The 23,414-nt window shown below is 34.9% G+C and overlaps 2 protein-coding genes across 2 annotated transcripts; both read right to left on the bottom strand.

Moving 5' to 3' along the window:
• Positions 1 to 4,355: 4,355 nt before the first annotated feature.
• LOC131803507 (larval cuticle protein 9-like) lies at positions 4,356 to 4,896 on the bottom strand. The gene is made up of 2 exons (XM_059124861.1): positions 4,738 to 4,896; positions 4,356 to 4,665 (listed from the first exon to the last, which is right to left on the bottom strand). The coding sequence occupies exons 1-2, from the start codon at positions 4,747 to 4,749 to the stop codon at positions 4,399 to 4,401; spliced, it is 279 nt and encodes a 92-aa protein (XP_058980844.1). The 5' UTR covers positions 4,750 to 4,896; the 3' UTR covers positions 4,356 to 4,398.
• A 15,489-nt stretch (positions 4,897 to 20,385) lies between these two features.
• On the bottom strand, positions 20,386 to 20,928 carry LOC101891894 (larval cuticle protein 9). Its single transcript, XM_005190158.4, has 2 exons — positions 20,769 to 20,928; positions 20,386 to 20,683 (listed from the first exon to the last, which is right to left on the bottom strand). Exons 1-2 carry the CDS (start codon positions 20,778 to 20,780, stop codon positions 20,417 to 20,419), a joined length of 279 nt encoding a protein of 92 aa, XP_005190215.1. The 5' UTR covers positions 20,781 to 20,928; the 3' UTR covers positions 20,386 to 20,416.
• Positions 20,929 to 23,414: the final 2,486 nt, after the last annotated feature.

The following is a 23,414-nucleotide window of genomic DNA, read 5'->3' as shown; positions in this document are numbered from 1 at the left end:
ATGTCATCCACGCGGAGATGTCACCCACCGAGATTGATCTGATTCATATTTGACATTCAATTTATTTGTGATCTGAATAAAACAAAATGTAATGATCACAGACAATTTGTAAAGCTTATTAACATTTCTGGGTAGATAAAGGATAAAGAAGCTTATTTCTCGATAAAAAAAAATGTTGGATGGTGTGAGGTTCAGGATCAGATTGGGAGCATTTTGTTTCAAGGGTTTAAAATAGACCAAAATATTATTCGAAATGATGATTATTCGTAAAGAGGAGCAATTAGGTACAGCATTTGATTTTGTTATGCAGTAGATATGGGGAAATTCCCTAGGGGCATCTTCATTCTACTCAAAAGGGTTTCAGATCTGAAGAAACTTGTTGTACGATATCAAATGGTCGGTCGCGCCCGACTAGAGCCTTTGCTTACTTGTTTATTATTATTACTACTGTTATTACTAGGTTTAATGAAATGAAGTTGCTTACCAATTTCTCCTCTTGCCAACCTTTTATTTCATCGCTTCGTTGTGGCCCACCCTGTGCATGTGCAAATGTGACTTATTTCAAACTTTATGCAAATGAAGAATTTTATTGTTTTAACATGCATAATCGTGTCATAGCTTTGTTAGCAGTTATATATTCCTACTTATTGTCAACATGCCAATATTTTATTATCGTTTTTGCTGTTCAATATAATATGGAATTATGGCTTTAATGAATTAAACTGCATCTTCAAATAATCTGCATTTATAACAATACTAAGAATATGAAATCTGGCATTAATGTTTTTCAATAAAAAAAATGTACAAAGTACTAGCAAAATCAGGCGCACCTCACATCCGCAACTAAATTTAACTTGTTCTAAATGGTAATAGCGATTAATGTGTTTCATATTGAAGCTTATTAGATACAATCATATGTGAGGTAGGACTTCAAAATAAATAATAACAAATGTAACAAGTGCTTCTGTTAAAACGTCTTATTTCTTTTTTCAAAATTGGGAAAAATAAATGGAACGTTAACAATTTCATGTTAAAATTTTGCTTTATTCATTAGTGTTGAAATATCAGTGAGGTGCCATATATAGCGTTGTACTTTTATGAGGAAAATCCATCTGGTGCGATTTGGCCGATAAATTCCATATTCACATCAGATCTCTAGTTTAGAGAGATATTTAGATATACCAAGTTTGATAAGCATCGCTGACAAGTTATGAGAGATAACAAGTAAAAAACCAGTAAGTTCGGCCGGGCCGAACATTGAATACCCTGCACCATTTGGGACGAATTAGGAAATTTTCCAAAAAATAAAATCTATTGAAAATTCTGTTAAAATCTTCAAAATACCTAATTTCGAAAGGTGCCGATATATGGGGGGATATACGATATTGTGGACCTATATAGACAAATCTATGTCTGGTACTCACAAGCAACTCCTTGTGTGGACTTTCAGATAATATATTGGGAAATGTGGCTAAAATCATCAAAATACAATATCGTGGATCTATATATACAACTCTCTTTCAGGAAGTAAAGTACCCACAAAGAACTCCTTGTGTAGAATTTTTCCGTTGAAAAATGTGTCTAAAATAATCAAAATACCGAATATCGGGGGAATACCGTTATATGGGGGCTATACGATATCGTGGAGCTATATAGATAATTCTCTTCCAAGGGATAAAGCACCCACAAGGAACTCCTTGTGTGGACTATTAGACAATTCCGTTGAAAATGTGGCTAAAATCATCAAAATACCGAATACCGGGGGTTACCGTTATATGGGGGCTATCGATATCGTGGACCGATATAGCCCATCTTCGAACTTGACCTGCCTGCAAACAAAAGGGAGTTCTGTGCAAAATCTTAATTCGTTTAGGCTATAGCGTGATTACAACAGGGTCTAAAATGATTATTTCGATGAGTTACAAAATGAATGACGAACTTAATATACCCACCATACTATGTATGGTGGAGGGTATAAAAATACTGAAAATTGCGACAATTTGTGGGGGAGGTACCAGAAGAGGCAGGCCGATATCTATCATCTTCATACCAAGTCTTGTGTTAGTATAAATATTGGAATGCGCAAAGTTTAGAAGTAATGAGACGCTTGTTTAGAATTGAATGAGCAGTCTGGTTGTTCAAAATTGTAACCCCTTCACTTCTGTGGTAAAAATATTTGGATGTGTGATATTTAAATAGAATCAGATGCTTATTTCGCATTTTGAGAGGTTTGTTATTTAAATGTAAGGTACCAGAAGATCACACCAGTAAAATCATTTAGATGTGTGCAATTTAAAGAGAATCGGATGCTTATACCGGTTTTATGAGCGTTTTGTTATTCAAAATTTTGACAGCTTTGCAGGGAGGTATCAAAAGGCGTGGGCCGATATCTGTCATCATCAAACCAGATCTTGTGTCAGTATAAATATTGGAATGTGTGAAGTTTAGAATGAATCGGACGTTTCTTTCGCATTTTATGAGAGATAAATTTATTCAACATTCTGACACTTTGTTTGGGAGGGTCCACAAGGAGCACACCGATGTGTCCCCATCATCTTGAGTTGGTAGAACTATTAGAGAGTGCCAAGTTTTAAATTAATCGGATTTTAATTCCGCCCTTTATAAGCGTCGTGGTTATTCAAAATTTTGAGCCGTTGTGGGGGAGTTACCGGAAGGAGTAGTCCGATATAGTTCATCTTCATACCAGATCATGTGTTGATAAAAATGTTGAGATGCGCGAAACTTGAAGACAATCGCAACCTTTCAGACGTCATGAGAGTCATAATGATTCAATATGTTGACCCTTTGTGGGAAAGTTACTTTATGGAGTGTAAATTGACCACTGTAAAAAAAATATTGGGATATGCAAAATATGAGCAAAATCGAATGATCCTTTCTCTCTCTATGACATAAATTATTTTCTTCGGAAATTGTAAGGTAGTCCTAACACACATATTAGTACAATTTTATCAACTTAATATATTTCGTTTGGAAGCTAGAGTGATTTAGACAGATGGACAGAGAGATCGACGGACTGTCATCGCTGAATTTACAAAGAATTTTGTGGTGATATATACCTTCTGAGGTCTAAAATGTACATTTCGATGTGTTAAAAGGTGGAGGGTACACAAGGTAGGAATTACTTAGTAACTTTAAAAACAAATTATTAAAAATTATACCGTTATCCCATACATTTTTTAATTACTATTTTGCAAATCATATATTCGCAGAATAAAAATTGGTCTCTGCCAACTCATATTTTGTAATAAACATTCCCTTATTATCCTATCATAACTTATATGTTTTCAAATTGCCAATTTCGAAAATGAAACAAGTAAAAAAACATTAAGTTCGGCCGGGCCAAACTTTTAATACCCTCCACCTTAGGGTAAAAGAAACATTAGAAGAAATGTGGCAAAAACCATTAAAATGCCGAATATCCGGAGGTACCGTTATATGGGGGCTATACCAAATCATGGACCCATACATGCAATGTTTCGCCACCGAAGCTGGAACCCATTATGACCAACAAATACCAATTTTCAGACAAATCCGTGAAAAAATGTGGCAAAAACCATCAAAATACCGAATATCGGGAGGTACCGTTATATGGGGGCTATACCAAATCATGGACCCATACATGCAATGTTTCGCCACCGAAGCTGGAACCCATTATGACCAACAAATACCAATTTTCAGACAAATCCGTGAAAAAATGTGGCAAAAACCATCAAAATACCGAATATCGGGAGGTACCGTTATATGGGGGCTATACCAAATCATGGACCCATACATGCAATGTTTCGCCACCGGAGCTGGAAACCATTATGACCCACAAATACCAATTTTTAGATAAATCCGTGAATAAATGTGGCAAAAAAACTAAAATATCGAATATCGGGAGGTACCTTTATATGGGGGCTATACCACAACGTGGACCTATACATGCAATGTTTTGCCACACGCTCAGGGACCCGTTATACCAAATACCAATTTTCAGACAAATCCGTGAAAAAATGTGGCATAAATCATCGAAATACCGAATATCGGGAGGTACCGTTATATGGGGACTATACCAGAACGTGGACCGATATATCTCATTTTCAATACCAACCATCCTAGACACAATGCAAATAGCTCTGCCAAATTTTGGCGCTCTACGTCAAATAATGTGGGCTGTATCGTGATTTCAACAGACAGACAGACAGACGGACATCGTTAAATCGACTTAGAATTTTATGCTGATTATGAATATATATACTTTATGGGGTCTAAGACGAATATTTAAGAATGTTACAAACGGAATGACAAAGTTAATATACCCTCCTTTCCAAGGTGGAGGGTATAAAAAAACATTTAAATTTGCTACTTGAGATTTTCCATTATTTATTCATTTATTTATTGTTCAACATTTGGGTGATAACCGTGTTCATCAGCGGTATAGGTGACCTTGATGTGTTTACCATCCTTGGAAACATATTCGTATTCACCCTTGACGAGCCAATTGTCCTTATCTTGCAAGTGACCTTCTTGTTCGGCACGGATGTGGTTGGTCAATTCGAGGGCATATTTGAAATCTTCGGCATTGACTTCGGAGAATTCCTTGACAACTTCAGCTTCTTCGTTGGCATAGGCGAAAGCCAAAAGGCAGGCAAGGAGGACAATCTGGAATTAAAAAGAAAAACAATAGATTAGTATATTTTCCTTCTATCAAGGCCTTTTAATCTCAATACTCACAGCGAATTTCATTTTGTTATGTTTGATGATCACAAAACTAACTGATAATTATCGACTTTCTGTATTCCCTTTTTATATGCTGCCTAATTTCGAAATTTGTTTTCTAGTAGCAGCGATGATATATTTTGTTGCTTCTCCGTTAGCTTCTAGTTTAACAAGAATTAACGAACAAATCGGAAACTCATCAAAGCAAAGTGATAATTTCATAAGTAAATTGCATATTCATTTGAAATTCTAAATTTGCAAAATTATTGATATATGGGCAAATAGGGGCGTATATTTTAAACTTTTGAATTGACAAATTTTGTTTCCAAAATGCATACACAATTTGCATTGTGGGAGAGATAAGTTTTAATATATGTTAGACCCTAATTTTACGGTTATGTCCTCCCCCAGACGGTATATGTTTATAGGGGCTATACCAAAACGTGGACCTACTTGCCCCATTTTCCGTACCAAAAGTCCAAACGAAATGAAGTAGGATGATCAAATTGTACACAAATGTATTTGAATAAAACTCATAAATGAATGCAATACGTTCAATATTCGTTGGAATTTGACGCTCATCCGGTTTTCATACACTGCCAATCAATCTCATTTGATTTCCACATAAGCACCATCTGCGATATGGGGTTAAAACCCTGAAACACCCTTTGCTGTTCATCCGATTTCAGAGTTCACCACCCTTTTATAGGGGAGGTTATAAAGGTATGTTGTCCATCTCGTATCTGACCTAAGTCTGATATAAATATGCCACATTTGGGCTTTATCAACTACTTCATTCACCTTTAAATGAGAAATGCAATAATACTTGGAAAAATTAAGATATGTGCGTGAGATATCAGATATAGCGGACCAAAGTATTCCACTTCACCCAATACAGAAAACTATTAAAAAAGCAGTAAGTTCGTCCGGACCGAACTTTGAATACCCTCCACCATTTGGAACGAATTTGGAAATTCTCAAAAACAATAAAACCCGTTAAAAATTTTGTTAAAATCTTAAAAACTCCAAATGCAGCTGTTACGTTAGGTTTTATACGACGGCATGGACCTGCATCGGTAACTTTTGTCATAAGCCAATACAATATTCAAATGCGAAACTTGAAAAAACATCTGTGAATAATGTCGTTAAAATCATCAAAATACCGAATAACGGCAAGTGCCGTTATATGTACCTGGACAGACAAACGAAGGTGCACATTTTCAGCTGACCTCTTTGGCAAGTAAACACGATCATTTTGTTTGTTTACAAACTGCTGGACAACAAATGTTTTCTCATCGGAGAAAACCGAATTCGGCAGTTCACCACTTTCGGCCAAGCGAAGCAACACTTTAGCTCTTTTGAGTCTATTTTCTTTCTTTTACGGTGTAAGTTCTTGCACTTTTTTGAATTTCAATGGCTTTACCCCGAGCTCATTTTTCAATATTTGCCGAATGGAATATTGCGATATGTTCAACTCACGAGCCATTTTTCGGCCACTGCGACGGGGGATTCGATTAAGTCGCTTCTTTACTTTTCGAACCATTTCTGCTGATGTTGCTGCTTTCTTCCGTCCACTTCCTTGACGTCGGGCTACGCTTCCAGTATCACGGTAACGGGCGATGGTACGAGACACAAAAGATTTATTCTCATTTTAAATGCTGGAGTGCTCTAAGGTTAGCCACTTGTGGTTGTCCAGCCAAATATAAAGAAATAATACAATATCAGGCTTGAATTCCATCACGAATAACTTTTTTTCTGGAAAATTCTCACCAAAATGCTTTTATACGCTTGTAAAAAATATAATGAGCTGTCACTGGACTAATTTTAACAGCTCTCGGATGAGTGGCTTTGAAATGACAGCAGTCTGAAGTTAGTTGCAATTTTTTCATCTCATTCATCTCTCTATGTTTTGAGGGGTTACAAACGGAAAGACAAATGTAATATACCCTCCATACTATAGTGGGAGGTTCAAAATCTAATATTTATTTCCATGTTAATTCGAACAATTGATCAACATTTTAACCATTTGTGGGTAGGTACCAGAAGGAGTGAGCAGATGAATTCTATGTCCGTGTCAGATCTCATGTTACCTAGTTTTAAAAGAATCACTGAATTGTTTCGCAAATTATAAGAGATATAAATATTTAAAATTGTGAGCCTTTGTGGTTGGACTAATATCTATCATCTTCAATTTGAAGGGAATCCGATACTTTCTTCGCATAAATAAGCGTTTTGACCATTCAAAACTTTGACCTCTTGTGGGGGAGGTTCCAGAAAGAGTGGACCGATATATTTCATCTTCATACCAGGTCTTATGTTACTAGAAATATTGGGATGTGCCCAGTTTGAATGCTCATTTTCCTTTTTAAGAGCTTTATAGTTATTCAAAATTTTTGACAAAATTTTGGTGGAGTGGTCTGATATATGTCATCATCACACCTAATTATGTGATGATAAAAATATTGTATGAAATTTATAAAATTAAAAAAGGATACAAATTATAAAATATATAATTATTCAAAATGTTCGCCCTTTGTGGAGGAGGCACCAGAAGGAGTGGTCTGATATATTTCATGTGTGAATGTGTGAAATTATTCTCTTCAAATTTCATTTTCTGATTCTCATTTCGCAAATTATAATAAACTAGCTGAAGCCGGTGCGCTTCGCTACACCTTTTCCTTTTATATGCCTTCAAAATTTGATAAACGAATATAAGTTGGCTTAAAAAATAACACAAACTCAAAAATTAAAAAAAATCGTAATACTGTAATGCGTAAATAAACAAATAGCTCGGTCTACCAACGTGGAAAATGACAGGAACAGCTGACCATGAGAAATGCAGGAACACGTCAAATTTAGTCCGCATACACGAAGGGTTGGTCCTTCGGATTTATTAATTTCATAGCAAATGCCATGCGTGCAGGAATCTACATCTACATGCTTCCCCGTAATTATCGTATCCTCAAATTAATTGTTGTGTAGTTTTATACTGTTAGCCTAATACCATTGTAAAGGCGTTGTGGGTCAATGCTTCTTAATAAAATCGTATCCCCAATCTGAACCAATTTCAATATAATTTGACAAAATTTACTTTTACAGCAAATTCCGTTACACCTTAAATATTTCATTGAAATTAGTGCGTCAATTATACTTGAAATGGGTCGAAAATATATATTTGGATATATATATCCAAATCTTAACCGATTTCCAATTAATTGGTCAAATTTATTATCGTCCGAAAATATATATGGGATCTATATCCAAATCTGAACCGATTTCAATACAATTTCAAAAATGTATTTGTGAACCAAATTTAGGCACTCATGTCAAATTTCATTGGAGTCGGACATATGCGTACTAAATGATACTAAATTGAGTAGTGGGGGTAGTGATAGGGCTGGAATGCCAAAATTTGATATTGATGTCACTGTTGCTTTCTATGGCTTACATATGGAGGCGTTATCCTCCCAGGAAAGCTTCAAAATGGAAGATCTTAAATACTTTTTGGTGTAAAAGGTAACTTGTGTCCTATTGCTCCTTCGAAAAAAGGAAAGGAAATAGATAAACAAATAGATAACAAGTCAAAAAGCTGTAAGTTCGGCCGGGCCGAACTTTTAATACCCTCCACCATTTGGTACAAATTTGGCAATTTCCAAAAAAAAAAAAAAAAAACCGTTAAAAATTCTGTTAAAATCTTAAAAATACCGAATGCTTATACGACGACGTAGGCCTGCATAGGCAACTTTTGTCATAAATTAGTACAATATTTAAATGCGAAACTTGAAGAAAAATCTGTTTATAATGTAGCTAAAATCGTCAAAATACCGAATATGGGGGGTACCGTTATATGGGGGCTATACGAAGACGTGGACCTGCACAGACAATTTTCTGGCATGGGCTGAAGTATCCATTACGAACTTCACATACGAAATTTGAAACAATCCCTGTAAATAATGTCGCTAAAATCATTAAAATACCGAATATCGGGGGTACCGTTATATGGGGGCTATATGAAGACGTGGACCTACATGGCTCATTCTTTGACTTTGGATGAAGTATCCATTACGAACTTCAAATACCAAATTTGAAACGATTCCGGTAAACAATGTCGCTAAAATCATCAAAATACCGAATATCGGGGGGTACCGCTATATGGGGGCTATATGAAGACGTGGACCTACATGGCTCATTTTTTGATTTAGGATGTAGTATCCATTACGAACTTCAAATACCAAATTTGAAACGATTTCGGTAAACAATGTCGCTAAAATCATCAAAAAACCGAATATCGGGGGTACCGTTATATGGGGGCTACAGGAAGACGTGGACCTGCACAGATAATTTTCTGTCTTAGGCTGTAGCATCCATTGCAAACTTCAAATGCCAAATTTGAAATAATTCCGGTGAATAATGTCGCTAAAATCATCAAAATACCGAATATCGGGAGGTACCGTTATATGGGGGCTATATGATAACTTGGACCTACATGGCCCATTTACGAACTTAACCTGCCTACTGGGAAAAAATACATGTGTGCAAAATTTTAGCCTTCTATCTCAATTTGTTCGAAAGATAGCGTGATTACAACAGACAGACAGACAGACAGACGGACAGACAGACAGACAAACAGACAGACACACAGACAGACAGACGGACATGGCTAAATCGTCTTAGAATTTTACGCTGATCAAGAATATATATACTTTGTTGGGTCTGACATGAATATATCGAGGAGTTACAAACGGAATGACAAAATTAATATACCCTCCATAGTATGGTGGAGGGTATAAAAACTGTCAAACGTATCGTGTTTTGTGCATCAAATACATGAAATCGGCCGAAAATATATATGTGAGCTTTTCCAAATCTATAACGATTTCAATATAATTTGAGTAATCTATTTTCAAAACTTCTACACACATTCCAAATTTCATTGGAATTGCATCCTGTTTCATCCTATTCTGTGTTTAAGTCAGATGCAGCCTAGAAGCACCTCAGCCAAATTTTATCAAGATCGGTTCAGATAGCTCCCATATATATCTTCAGCCGATTTAGGGCTAATTGTGCACCACATGACCAATATCAGCCCAAAAGTCCTGAATTTTGGTATATCCGACCCAATTCAGTCTAAAAGCTAATACAACGAATTCGGAGAAAATTGGTTCAGATATAGCTATAGCTCCCATGTATATGTTTCATCCGATTTGGGGTTTAAGGTCCCTCATAAGCGTAAAATGCACTTCACAAGAATGATGTTTGGTATAAAATATCAGATACAGCTCAAAAATACCTCTGCCGAATCGTATCAAGATCGATGCAGATTTGGATGTAGTGAAAATCAGTTGAGATAAAGCTATAGCTCCCATATATATGTTTCATCCGATTTTGTGTTTAAGCCCCTCACATTCGTAATATGCATTCGACAACAATGATATTTGGTACCAGATATCTTATAGATTAGATTAGATAAGATTTGGATATAGGATATAATTGGTCCCTTTGAAACCAAACTATAACTGATCCAAATGTTGATTGGTGATATGTTCTACTTCAGAAAATTCTTTTGTTACGGGAGCTCTACTACATACGCATAGTGGTGTATGGTATATATAGTTTGCCCCTCCCGACTTTTGACTTTTCCTTACTGGTTTCTTGTTATATATTAACACTGCCATAGATTCCACCCAAATTAATTTTTAGGGTCAATATTTTTGTCATGTGCAAAAACAGTCCATTTTATCAAAAAATATTATATCTGAAAAATATAACCATCATTTTCGCGCTACAAAATAGTAACCATTTGTTTCAGTTGTGTTAAATGTTTGCAACATTTGGCAGCAACATATGTTTCATGTAATTTGACATCTAAGCAATCAAAGTGATATTTGGTACAAGCGTTCAAATACCGCGTGGAAATATATTTGCTCAATTTTGCAGAAATGAACTCAGATTTATATACAACTCCCGCTTGTACCGGATGCAGCTTGAATTTTGAAATGTTGTATTGGAGAACAGATAGTGTTTGGAATCTGAAATTTGTTTCATGCGGAGGTGGTTTCGGACTACTAATTGTAATTTTAGTTGATCTAATCTTACTAAATTTATTGTTGGGTGAAGAAATAGAGCGGAAACTCGATGTCAATGTTGGTGTCTGTGATTTAGAGAAGAAGATGGTTATGGAATATTTACTATAATTGCACTAAATGGTACTAAATTTGATAATGAGAAGAATTTCAAAGATGAAATCCTGAAATTTAATATGAGGGTCACTTTTGGTGATTTAGGTTGATATATGGAGATTATTTGGAAAGTGCGTACTATAGATGTTGGAAAGGTACTGCTAGTGAATTTGGTATTGGGTCTAGAGATAGAGCTGGAATCCTGAAATTTAATATGAATGTGATTGTTGGTGTCTTCAGTTTAGAAAAGGAGCTACTTTTGGAAATGTGTACTACAATTGTGCGGAAAATGCTGAATAGTATTGGTATTAGGTGCAGGGATAGAGCTGAGACCGTAATATAACTATTTTTAAGTCTGACATCAAATGGGCAATTGGGTGATATTCAGGTCTATGTTAGTATCTGAAGTTGAAATTAGAAGGTGGTCTTGCAAATGCGTACTATTATTGATGAAAAGTACAAAATGCTACTAATTTTGGATCTCTGATAGTATCTTGGATAGAGAGATATAGATGGTTTTGGATATGCGTACTAAATGTTACTAAATTGAGTAGTGGGGGAAGTGATAGGGCTGGAATGCCAAAATTTGATATTGATGTCACTGTTGATTTCTAGGGCTTACATATGGAGGCGTTATCCTCCCAGGAAAGCTTCAAAATGGAAGATCTTAAATACTTTTTGGTGTAAAAGGTAACTTGTGTCCTATTGCTCCTTATTGAACAAAAGATAAAACCATGAAGGTCTGAAAATTTAGTAGGTTATATGATTAAAAACTTTTATCAAACTGGTCGAATTGTGCATTTTGAGTATTAAAAATAGTAAAGAAAGTCTTGAATTCTGGCGGGGCCGACTTTATGATACCCTACACCACTATGCTAATTTAGCAGAGCTGCGCATAACAATTAAAAGTTTTTATGGGAGAATTCAATCATACACGCTATGATTATAATTATAATTTAAAGTTCAAAAGACTAAATATGCCGAAGCATTTGTATTTTTTAAATTCGGACTTGTATTGCCCATTTGATATATATATGGGAGCTATATCCAAATCTGAACCGATCTTGATAAAATTTGGCAAAGATATTTCTGAGCTGTATTTCATATATTTCCTTGACTGCATATTACGGCTGTGTGTAACAAATATAACAAATTGGATGAACAATATATATGGGAGCTATAGCTATATCTGAACCGATCTTCACCAAATTTGACATACTAGCTTCTAGACTCAAAGTGCCAAATTTCATCCCATTTGGACAAATATTAGTTTGGTGCACAATAAAAGGTAAATCGGACGAAGTTATATATGGAAGATATATCCATATCCGAACCGATCTCGATAAAATTTAGCAAATATATATCTGAGCTGTATCTATATATATAAAAATCAATTGTTGTTTGTTGGTAACGGAATCAGTTGAAAACGGCTGGACCAAATTGCATAATTTTTTGTAAAAACTTTTGTCATACCCCGAGTTAAAGAAAAAAATATTGACCACGCCCACTTTTGCGCCCACAATTTTGATTTATCTAAAATCCTTATATTTGCCGATATAGAGGAGATATCGGTTTGAAAATTATTGTACGAGATACTGTTGACTATCCATCCCCCTCTAAGTATTTATTTGTTTGTTTGTTTGTTTGTTTGTAATTTATGGACTCGAAAACCGCTGAATAGATTTTCCTGAAATTTTTCATATATACTGCAACATCGCCTGAAAGTAACATAGGCTATATACATTTTTGAATTTCCACTTGGAACTGGAGATATAGCATCAGAACCGGAGGTACCTCCCAAAAATTTAGATTTTATATGCACATATCTATTGATTGGTTGAAGATACAGTCTCCAAATTTGGAATACGTAACGGAATTTGGAACAAAAATAAGTTTGCCAAATTATATTGAAATCGGTTCAGATTTGGATATAGCTCCCATATATATTTTCGGCCGATTTCAAGCATTTGATGCACCAAACACGCTATGTATCCCCAATTTCAATGAAATTTGAAACGTGTGATAGATTTTATCTAAAAAATTGATTTCCCAAATTATATTGAAATCGGTTCAGATTTGGATATAGCTCCCATATACATTTTCGGCCGATTTCATTTATTTGGTGGACCAAACACGATATGTATTTCCAATTGTAATGAAATTTAAAATAAGTAACGGAATTGGGAGCCAAAATGAATTTGTCAAATTAAATTGAAATCGGTTCAGATTTGGATATAGCTCCAATATATATTTTCGACCGATTTCATGTATTTGATGCACCAAACACGCTATGTATCTCTAATTTCAATGAAATTTGGAATGTGTAGCGGAAATTAAAACAAATATACATTTGTGAGATTATATTAAAATCGGTTCAGATTTGGATATAGCTCTCATATATATTTTCGACCGATTCATGTATTTTATGCACCATACACGTTATGTATGTTCGATTCCAAAGGAATTTTGAATATGTAACGGGATTTGGATTTGAAGATAAATTAGTCAAATTATATTAAAATCGGTTCAGATTTGGATATAGCTCCCATATATATTTCCCGCCGATTTCACATATTTGTTGCACAAAACACGATACGTATTTCCGATTCCAATGAAATTCGGCATGAGTGGTTAAATTTGGTACAAAAATAAATTTGACAAATTATATTCAAATTTGATTATAGCTCCCATATTTATATACTCAGCCGATTTCACATATTTTAATGCACCCAAAGCGAGAGAAATCTGGCACCAGAAAAAAATTCCAAATTATATTGAAATTAGTTGAGGTTTGGGTGTAGCTAACATATATATTTCGGCCGATTTCATACATGTTATGCACCAAACACGATATATATGACCGATTCCAATGAAATTCAGAATGTGTGGCGGAATTTGGTTACAATAATAAATGTGACAAATTAATTGGAAATTAGTTAAAATTGGGATATAGCTCCCATATATATATTCTCGGCCGATTTCACATATTAGACGCACCAATTTCAATGAAATATGAAAGGTGTGGCGGAATTTGGTGTAAAAGTAATTTTTTTTTAAACTATATATAAATCGGATCAGATTGGGATGTGATTTTAATAAGAACCATTGACCCACAACGCCTTAGGCTAACACTAAAAAACAACACAACAATTAATTTGAAATACGCTTATTACGGCGAAGTATGTTGCTATCTCGAATTCACTAATTGCAATAGAAATGCCACTCAACTTTAAAAAATTGCAGTTTGCTGCACTCTTGGTATTTGCTATGAAATAAATCCGTGTATGTTACTGCTTTTCTAATGGTTTGGTTTACTTACGCATTAAAGTAGTGCAATATTTTTTTTTAATTTTTAAATTTGTTTTTTTTTTTAACCAACATATATTCGTAAAAATTTTTTGAATGCATATAAAATCAAAAGGGGTAGCGAAGCGCACCGGGTTCAGCTAGTTATATATAAAATTTAAGATCCGCTGGACTGATTTTAACGATTCATACAAATTCGGAATTTTCTTCTCTCCGAAAAGGATAATATCCAAAAAATCGCGTAAAAATGTGATATATTAACATTTTCATTTTGACTTTTGAAATGTACAATAGTAATGTTTTAATTTGCATGATTTTTTTCCATTTTGACTTACTTTTTTCTAATGTACATTTGTAGTGTTTTTTATATTTTATTTTTGAATTCAAATATTAATACCAATTTATTTAATTGACTTGATTTCTTGGGAAATGAAATTGATTGCGAGTTACATGGAAGTGTAGTACCGAATTATGTGGTGTCAAAACGGAATAGATGATGACAAACAATATAAGGATCTTTAATAATTTGCTGTAAAAATCCAGCGAAAATATTGAAGATTTTTTCAATGTGTTATTCTTTTTTTGTCAATTTTTTTTTCAATTTGTATTATCTAATTGAATCCAGTAAATTTTTTGTGAACAAAAAAAGGAATAATTTTTCACTATATACAATTTTCAAAAAAAAAAAAAAAAAATGAAATAAGTGTGAAATACGATGTTAACTGAAATACGGTGTCAGCTGGAAGATGCGAACACATTTGAACAAACAAAAATTACCGAAAAAACCTAATGGGGCTCATTTCAAAGCCTGGAACTACTTCTTTCCTGTCACAATAATCCGTCCAATGTACAATCAGAAAAATACCAAATATAAAGGGTGGAAAATAGTAGAGCGAATGGGACTCTTAGTAAGAAAAGGATTTCTATCCTTCCAGAAAATCTTCCCAAACATTCAAAATGCCTTAAATCGCTTCTGCAGGTCATGATATCGATCATAACTCACGGATAAGGGTACAACCCGATTTCATATTTATAAAACCATCGTATGATTTAAGCTATTTTTGGTGTCATGGCATCTTTGTTTCTAAGGAGGTAGAGAACCTCTTCGCATAAAGTTTGAAATTTTCAGAGTAGGGCCTATTTTGATCTTGACCACATTCATTAATTGATTTGGCTAAAAATTGTAGTTATGCTACTCTGGGGTAGGGAACCATCATACAGATAATTGCCACATAGGAATTTATTCAAGTAAAGTATCCCCAAGTCCACTTTCACATCTAATGTGTGGTCACAAAAGAAAATTTTGTTTTCTATTGAATTTGTAACCCCCAAGAGAATATTGGTTGGGCCACGTTTTGGTATAACTCTTATTTAAATGTATCCCTGATTTCAGCTGTGACCGTGGTCTTGGCCACGTTTTTCAACCGATTTGGCCATTATTTGCTGTATTTAGGCTACTTTGTGAGTAGAGAACCATCTTACAGCAAAATGTCAATATACGTAAATATTTTGGTACAGTCCCCATATAGTACCCAGGCTCGCCGATCTATAGCGATGTTTACCGATTGGCGGACAACAATGCGGGTATTGTTTAATCGTCATTGAATTTTACTATGAACAAGAACATAGACTTTTTGGGGATTCTAATGCGCAATTTGAGGTGCTATGGTAATGTGTATAAAAGCGTAATTAACTTTGACTATTCAGAAATTATTTTGCCCTCCTTCCATAGTTATTTATTTCTATTTAGTCGAATCAATATTTATATTAAAATTTGTTCACCTTTATGAGCTAGATTTGTGAAATATTATGCTATGCAAAATTTGCATTAAAGACTAAAACTACGGGCCGGCAACGCGGACCGGGCCAGCTAGTTTGATATATTTCCCCAAAGATTGTTGTTACAGAGTGCATATTATGGCTGCGGAGGACTAAAATAACAAATTGGATGAACAATATATATTGGAGCTATAGCTATATCTGAACCGATTTCGATTAAATTTGGCAAAATTCCATATTGGGGCTGATATAACACGTTTGCACGGACGGATGGACAGATGGACGGATATGGATAAATCGACTCAGTATGTTTCTATGCAGATCATCAAAAGGAACTATGGGTCTATCTGGTTTCATTTTGCCTTTTACAAACAAATGCACAAAGACATAATACCCTGTCCACCTTGTAGTATATATAAATACCTAACACAAACTGTTAGAACGAATCAAAAATTTTAAGGTAGATTTTTCGATGATGAAGTATAGGGTACTTGCTAGTAACTAGTTAGGGAAAATCTATGTCTGAACATATTTTAATAAAATTTTACAGAGCCATTTCTAGAGGTTATATGATGTTTGATACAGAAATGCATTGATACTGGGAGCATATTACAGCTTTCAGATAGCTTTCGACTGGCAATGGCTGGAACACCGCATTTGACCACATTCGATGATTTGGTCAATAAACGGCCGAGGATATGTATCGTAGATACAGTGTGAAATGAAAAACTGCAACAAACTTCAGACTGCTGTCATTGTCCGACAGACGTTAAAATTATTCCAGTGACAGATCATTATATTATTTACAAGCGTACAATGGCATTATAGTGAGAATTTTCCAGAAATAAAGTTATTCGTGATGAGCTTCAAGGCTTTAAAACCAGAAGTGGCTATCGTTAGAGCACTCCAGCATTTAAATAAGAATAAATCTTTTGTGTCTCGTACCATCGCTAGTTACCATGATACTGGTAGCGTAGCCCGACGTCGAGGAAGTGGACGGAAAAAACAGCAACTTTAGCACAAATGGTTCGAAAAGTAAAGAAGCGACTTGATCGAAACCCGCGTCGCAGTGGCCGGAAAATGGCTCGGCAAATATTAAAAAATGAGCTCGTGCTAGAGCCATTGAAATTCCAAAAAGTGCACGAACTTACACCGCAACAGAAAGAAAATAGACTCGAAAGAGCTAAAGCGTTGCTTCTCTTGGCAGAAAGCGGTGAACTGCCGAATTTGGTTTTCTTCGATGAGAAAACATTAGTTGTCCAGTTTGTAAACAAAAAAAAAATGCTCGTGTTTTCTTGCCAAAGAGTTCAGCAGAAAATGTGCGCCGGCCATAACAGCCGATGGTCGCTCTCCGCTCATATTAATCGACCGTGACATCAGAATAAATGCCGAATATAATTGCGAAAATATTCTGGAGGGCGTATTAAAGCCTTGGGCACGCAAACTCTATTTAACTGTACCATCGAGTATATAACTCTTTAGTGATTTTAGCCACATTTTCAAAGTAAGTATTTCAAAGTTGGTATTTTAAATTTGCAATATATGCCGATCACTTGTCTATATAGATCCTTTTTTTTGGGGGGGGAAAAATGATCGAAAGACTCTGACTACCTGCTTGCGCAAGGTGTGCGAGACTTTAGCACGCTAAAATAACCCCTTTATTCTGACCCACAATCCCAACGGTACCCCCGTACAAGCATTTCGTCGTGTAGGGTGGGAATGTTTTAAACAACACTGTTATTTCTCACATTTTTTGTCGTATATTCTTTTTTACGAAGCTCAATAATTACTTTCTTCACATATTCACAGATATGATCCCAGTTCTCCAAAGAGATCAGCATTAGGTTAAAGGATGCGCGGTTGTGAAAAACAACCACTCCACTCGGAGACCTTTTAGTCCATTGTGTTATCTGTGTTGAGATCAGCATTAACTCTATTATATTATCTATTTTATTACATGCCGCTCTCTATCTCTCTCTCAGTTGTTCTACACAGCTAATACAAGATGTATATATAGATCCTATCGATCGTCACATTTTAGCGTCTTCTTAGTTCCTTTAAGTTTTTCGTAAAGGGGTTTTATAACATAAATGCTTTTTTTTTAAATATTTAATTATTTAAGGGAAAATCCAATTTTTTTAAAAATGAACTTATTCGTCCCCTTTATTAATTTATTTCAGGTTTTATGGGGCAAAACTGCTACTTGATGCACCGAACTCCACAAAATAACTGGAAAGAAATCAAAATCTTGGGATTACAATTAAGATCTGTAAATCATATTTGGATTTTGTAAAATCCAAAACCTGTTCCCTTTCTTTTTTTGTGATTTACAGCACTTGTTAACTGAATCAAGTATGTGCGATGTCAACTTGATGAGAAAGCTGAAATAACTTGAAAAATATTGGGCTCAATTCACATTTATATATAAAACAAATCTATCACAGAAATATGTTAACTAAAGCAGTTGTTGACACTCCGACTCCAGAATCGATTGAAACCCGAATCTGGCAACAAAAGCTTGGAAAACTACTAAATTAAAAAAATGATCAGCCCAACGAAAACAATACAAAAACCAGTCAGTTTCCCGACAGATATGTCTACATGAAAAGCTTTTGGAAATTGTTAACAAATTCATAAAATTTTTTGCTGAAGTCTTTGAAACCCTTTATAATTTTTAACAGGATTACCCGAAAACCAAAAATGAAGGAAAACCTTATTTAAAAAAAGTTTTTAAGTAGAAGGCCTTGATAAAATTAATATTTAGTCGGAAAGTCTAGGAAATATTTAAAACAAGTAAACAAAGGCTATAGTCGTCCTATATAAAACAAATCTATCAAAAGCTATAGTCGTGCGGGGCCGACCATGTGATACCCTACAACACTACAATATGCTTTTGAAATTATGTCATAGAGCACTGCCCAGTTATTACCCTTTGCATTTTGACCAGGGACATTTGTCCAATATTTACGCACTCCGTCGTGTTGTTAGTTGTTGTGGTCCATTTTACAGCTACGTGTAATCCAATGGTCATGCAAAATGATAGAATTCTTCGATGTTCTTAACTCTCTTCTCAGCCGTGTCGATTGGCTTCAATTGTGTGATCAGGATTTTTTTTCTGTTTTTGGTTCATTTGAACTCCTAAATATTTTGCGAACATTACCAAAAGCAATAGATCCCTCTGGGTCTCCAAACTTAGACTCATATATATGATTTGCTTCTATACGATATTTGGCTATATTGTGTATTGTGTATATCGCCTTTTAGTAATGTTGGTATTTTTTCACACAAAAGTAGTGGTCTATTCTACTCGCTGTCCTAAACTCTAACTTCATGCGAGATTTCGTGTCCTTTGGATTCTATTTGTGACCTTTATAATGGCTGCAAAAGGAGGAATATTTTTAGTTAGCATTTTAGCTAACATCCCCTTCCTTTGCTTATATACATTGTATATATTTCGCTATATATATCCTATATATTTACTATCGGAACTTATCCGTCCCCTTGGAAGGCTTCTGCCCTTAAGCTCTAGCCCCATGCTAATTTCCGCGTCGATTGGTAAATAATTGCGACCTGTAGAGCAAATGCAAAATCAGGAAATTTTTCAGTTTTTGGTCCATTTCGACCCCTAAATATTACTCGATCACCTCCAAAAGAAATATTGTTCTATTCTGGTATTAACCCCACCTCCATTCTAAATTTCGTGAAGATCGGGACATAATTGCGACCTGTAGAGTGATTACAAATTAACATGGACAGACGGACGGACGGACATACATAGCTAGATCGACTCAGCTCGGCGAGATAGGAAGCAAAGACATAGAAGTGTAAAGATGGGACAAGACAGAGTCAAGATATGGCAACCCTGTGAAAATACCTCTGTTGTTATGATATCGTAACAACATAGTTAGCAATGTTAAGCGATTAAAACCGCTTGGGCAATATGCAATTAACTGGAAAAGTCTATGGAGTAAAATTTTGAAACCCAATTTTTGGATTTTTCAAATTTTTCATTTTTTTGCTATAAATGTGTTTTTTACATTAACATGGTCCTGCCATGAGCTGTTATTCTGGATAGTACAGACACAAACCATTTGCTAAAAATGCATTTTGTCTAGTCTTTACCATTTTAGGTCTTTGCTTATAATACCCCCAACACATAGTGTTGTAGGGTATAAAAAGATTCTTACTTAAGAAGCATTTAAATAACTCCAAAAAACTTGGAAAGAATTCTTTAAAAAAAAGTAATTTTATTTGCAAGAATCCAGCCACCCAAAAACTAAGAAAATCGTATCAGACTCGCTCTACGAATAGGAAATATTAAAAATGATGACCTGCACAATTTATTCTGGAGAGATTTCTCTCCAAAGCACTACTAAAAAAGACAATATCAATTTAAATGATTTTCTTTTTTATTTTTTTTTTTTGAAAATTTATTGTTCAACATTAGGGTGGTAACCGTGTTCATCGGCGGTGTAGGTAACCTTAACGTGTTTGCCCTCCTTGGAGACATATTCGTATTCACCCTTGACGAGCCAGTTGTCCTTATCTTGCAAATGACCTTCCTGTTCGGCACGGATGTGGTTGGTCAATTCGACGCCATATTTGAAATCTTCAGGATTGACTTCGGAGTATTCCTTGACAACTTCAGCTTCTTCGTTGGCATAAGCGAAAGCCAAAAGGCAGGCAAAGAGGACAATCTGAGAGATGAAAAATTAAGAAAGATGTCAAGTTAGATGTGCCGGACAAACTAGAATAATATATTAATTGTGAAAAGATTCTTACAGTGAATTTCATTTTGTATTGAATTGAGTTTAGCTACTGAGAAAGAATTACTGATTCACAATGGATAATGTTCTTTTATATGATTTTGTATTTCGGCTCAGTATAACATTTCGAATGTTTGGCTATAACATCTGGTCGAACAAGAATAGTAGCAGTCGGGTAGTTGTAGTTCCAGCCAGTTTTTGAAATTTAGGCAAATTTTATTCCCAATAAGCTGTCTGCAGAGATATTCCTTTTGCGGCTACTATAAATAATAATTAACTCGATTCTCCTCCACAGAAAAACTTGCCAAACAATGGGAATTTCACAAAGGCACCACCCAATGTCTATCATCGAGTTAATTAATTGGCGCTAGAATGCATTTAATTTGATTATATATTTCTGGAAGCAGGATGAAATTTATGACTATTTTATGTTAAAACGATTTGGGTGAATATGTTTGTTGTGAGATTATATAATAGATTGAAATTAATTTATGAGAAAAAAAAAATGGATCTTCCAATCGCAGTTATATCAGAATCATATTAACACTTTATGTACCCACTTTAAAACATGGAAGGGTAAAACAATTCGTCGGTGTGATGCCCAAGTGTTTCATAAGCAATTCGAATTTAGGGTTACAGTATATTTCAATGCAGGTCCATTTGTACCTGCTGATATAAGCTATTTCGCCAGTCATGGCCATAAACTAATTTTTATACCAAATTCCACCACACTTTCGGAATTTCATTGACATATATTGTGTTTGGTGCACAAAATACATGAAATCAGCCGAAATATATATGGGAGCTACATCCAAACCTTAACCGATTTGAATATATTTTGTCAAATTTATTTTTGTACCAAATACTGCCACACATTCCTAATTTCATTACAATCGTACATACAGGGTGATACAAAACACTGCAAAAAGTCAAACGTCATAATTTTTAATTTGTTTTTTAATTTTATTTAATGAAAGCAAAAATGTGGAAATAGCATCAAATTTTAGAATACTTTAAGATTTATTCAAACTGGTCACCTTTGGCACGAATTATGGCCTTTAAACGGCCAATGAAACCTTTATATGCTACCCGAATGTTGCTCTGCGGTATTTTGGCCCATTCACGGCGAAGCGCTTGCTTGAGGTGATCGACACTTTGGTGTTTTTTAGTGCCAACCTTTCTTTCCAAAATAGTCCAAAATGGCCATTGCTGGTTGGAAATGAAGCGAGGAACCTCATTTTGTAACCATTCTTGGGTGGCGCGTGCTGAGTGCGATGGTGCTGAGTCCTGTTGAAATGTCCAAGGTCTGCGGCCAAAATGTGTGCGTGCCCAAGGCTTTAATACACCCTCCAGAATATTTTTGCGATAATATTCGGCATTTATTCTTATTTATTCGGCAGTTCACCACTTTCGGCCAAGCGAAGCAACACTTTAGCTCTTTGAGGCTATTTGCTTTCTGTTGCGGTGTAAGTTCTTCCACTTTTTGGAATATCAATGGCTCTACCCCGAACTCATTTTTCAATATTTGCCGAATGGAATATTGTTATATGTTCGGCTGACGAGCCATTTTTTGTCCACTGCGAAGTGGTTTTCGATCAAGTCGCTTCTTTACGTTTCGAACCATTTCTGCTGATGTTGCGGTTTTCTTCCTCCCACTTCCTTGACGTCGGGCAACGCTACCAGTATTACGGTAACGAGCGATGGTACGAGACGCAAAAGATTTATTTATGCTTGAGTGCTCTAACGATAGCCACTTGTGGTTTTCCCGTCAAATATAAAGAAATCACACTATCACGCTTGAATTCCACCACAAATAACTTTCTTTTTTTTTGGAAAATTCGCACCAAAATGAGAGATTCTGTCCAAAACCAAATTTTATATTACATTCATGCATCGACTCGAAAAAAGGCCTAGAAAAATGTAATAACAAATGTAGGAAATATTTAAGAGTTTCTTGGCAATATTGATGGGAATATTTTTGTGGTGCATAATGGAAATAAATATTTTATTTTGTTTTTATTATTGTATAGATTTTATTATTATATATGGAATTTACTTAAAGTGTAGAATTAGCTTACTTAATAAAGATTATTTTGCGATGTAAACCTAAAAAACGGATACACGTGTCATTTATTTTAACCATACTTTAATTATTTAACTTTCTTGTAAATATTGAAACAATTGCATTTTGTCGCAACTTTTCCCTTCCCTCACACGAAACCTTTAGTTACAATAACTTATTGGAGCAACCAACTATAGGATAATGACTTTATCCTCGTTTACGGCACAACGTCTTAAGACATTTACTATTTTATTGAATTTTAATGATAATTTGTTTGTTGGGTCATCCGAAACGTGTTCGAAATATATAGGCATTGTAATTTCAAAGAAACGAAAATAAATATTATCTTATTAAATTCATAGTTAATAATAGCAATTGCATTTAATTTTAACCGGTTGGCCAATGGAATGGAATGGAAGTATAAAAGCTTGTGGCAGATATAACAGACATCAGTTATCTTGATACACTCCACGATAATAGAAAGACTTCGAAACAATCTTCAGTCATCTATGGCTCCATCATCTAAACATACAATAATTCTTGGTTATTTTTGGGTGCAGACATTCGTTGGCCAAAATATGTAGAAGAAGTCTTAATGCA

The sequence above is a fragment of the Musca domestica genome, unplaced genomic scaffold (genome assembly GCF_030504385.1).
Source record: "Musca domestica strain aabys unplaced genomic scaffold, Musca_domestica.polishedcontigs.V.1.1 10, whole genome shotgun sequence".
In the NCBI taxonomy this organism is placed as follows: domain Eukaryota; kingdom Metazoa; phylum Arthropoda; class Insecta; order Diptera; family Muscidae; genus Musca; species Musca domestica.
The sequence above is the reverse complement of the archived record's forward strand: the minus strand, read 5'-3'. Positions and strand labels throughout refer to the sequence as shown.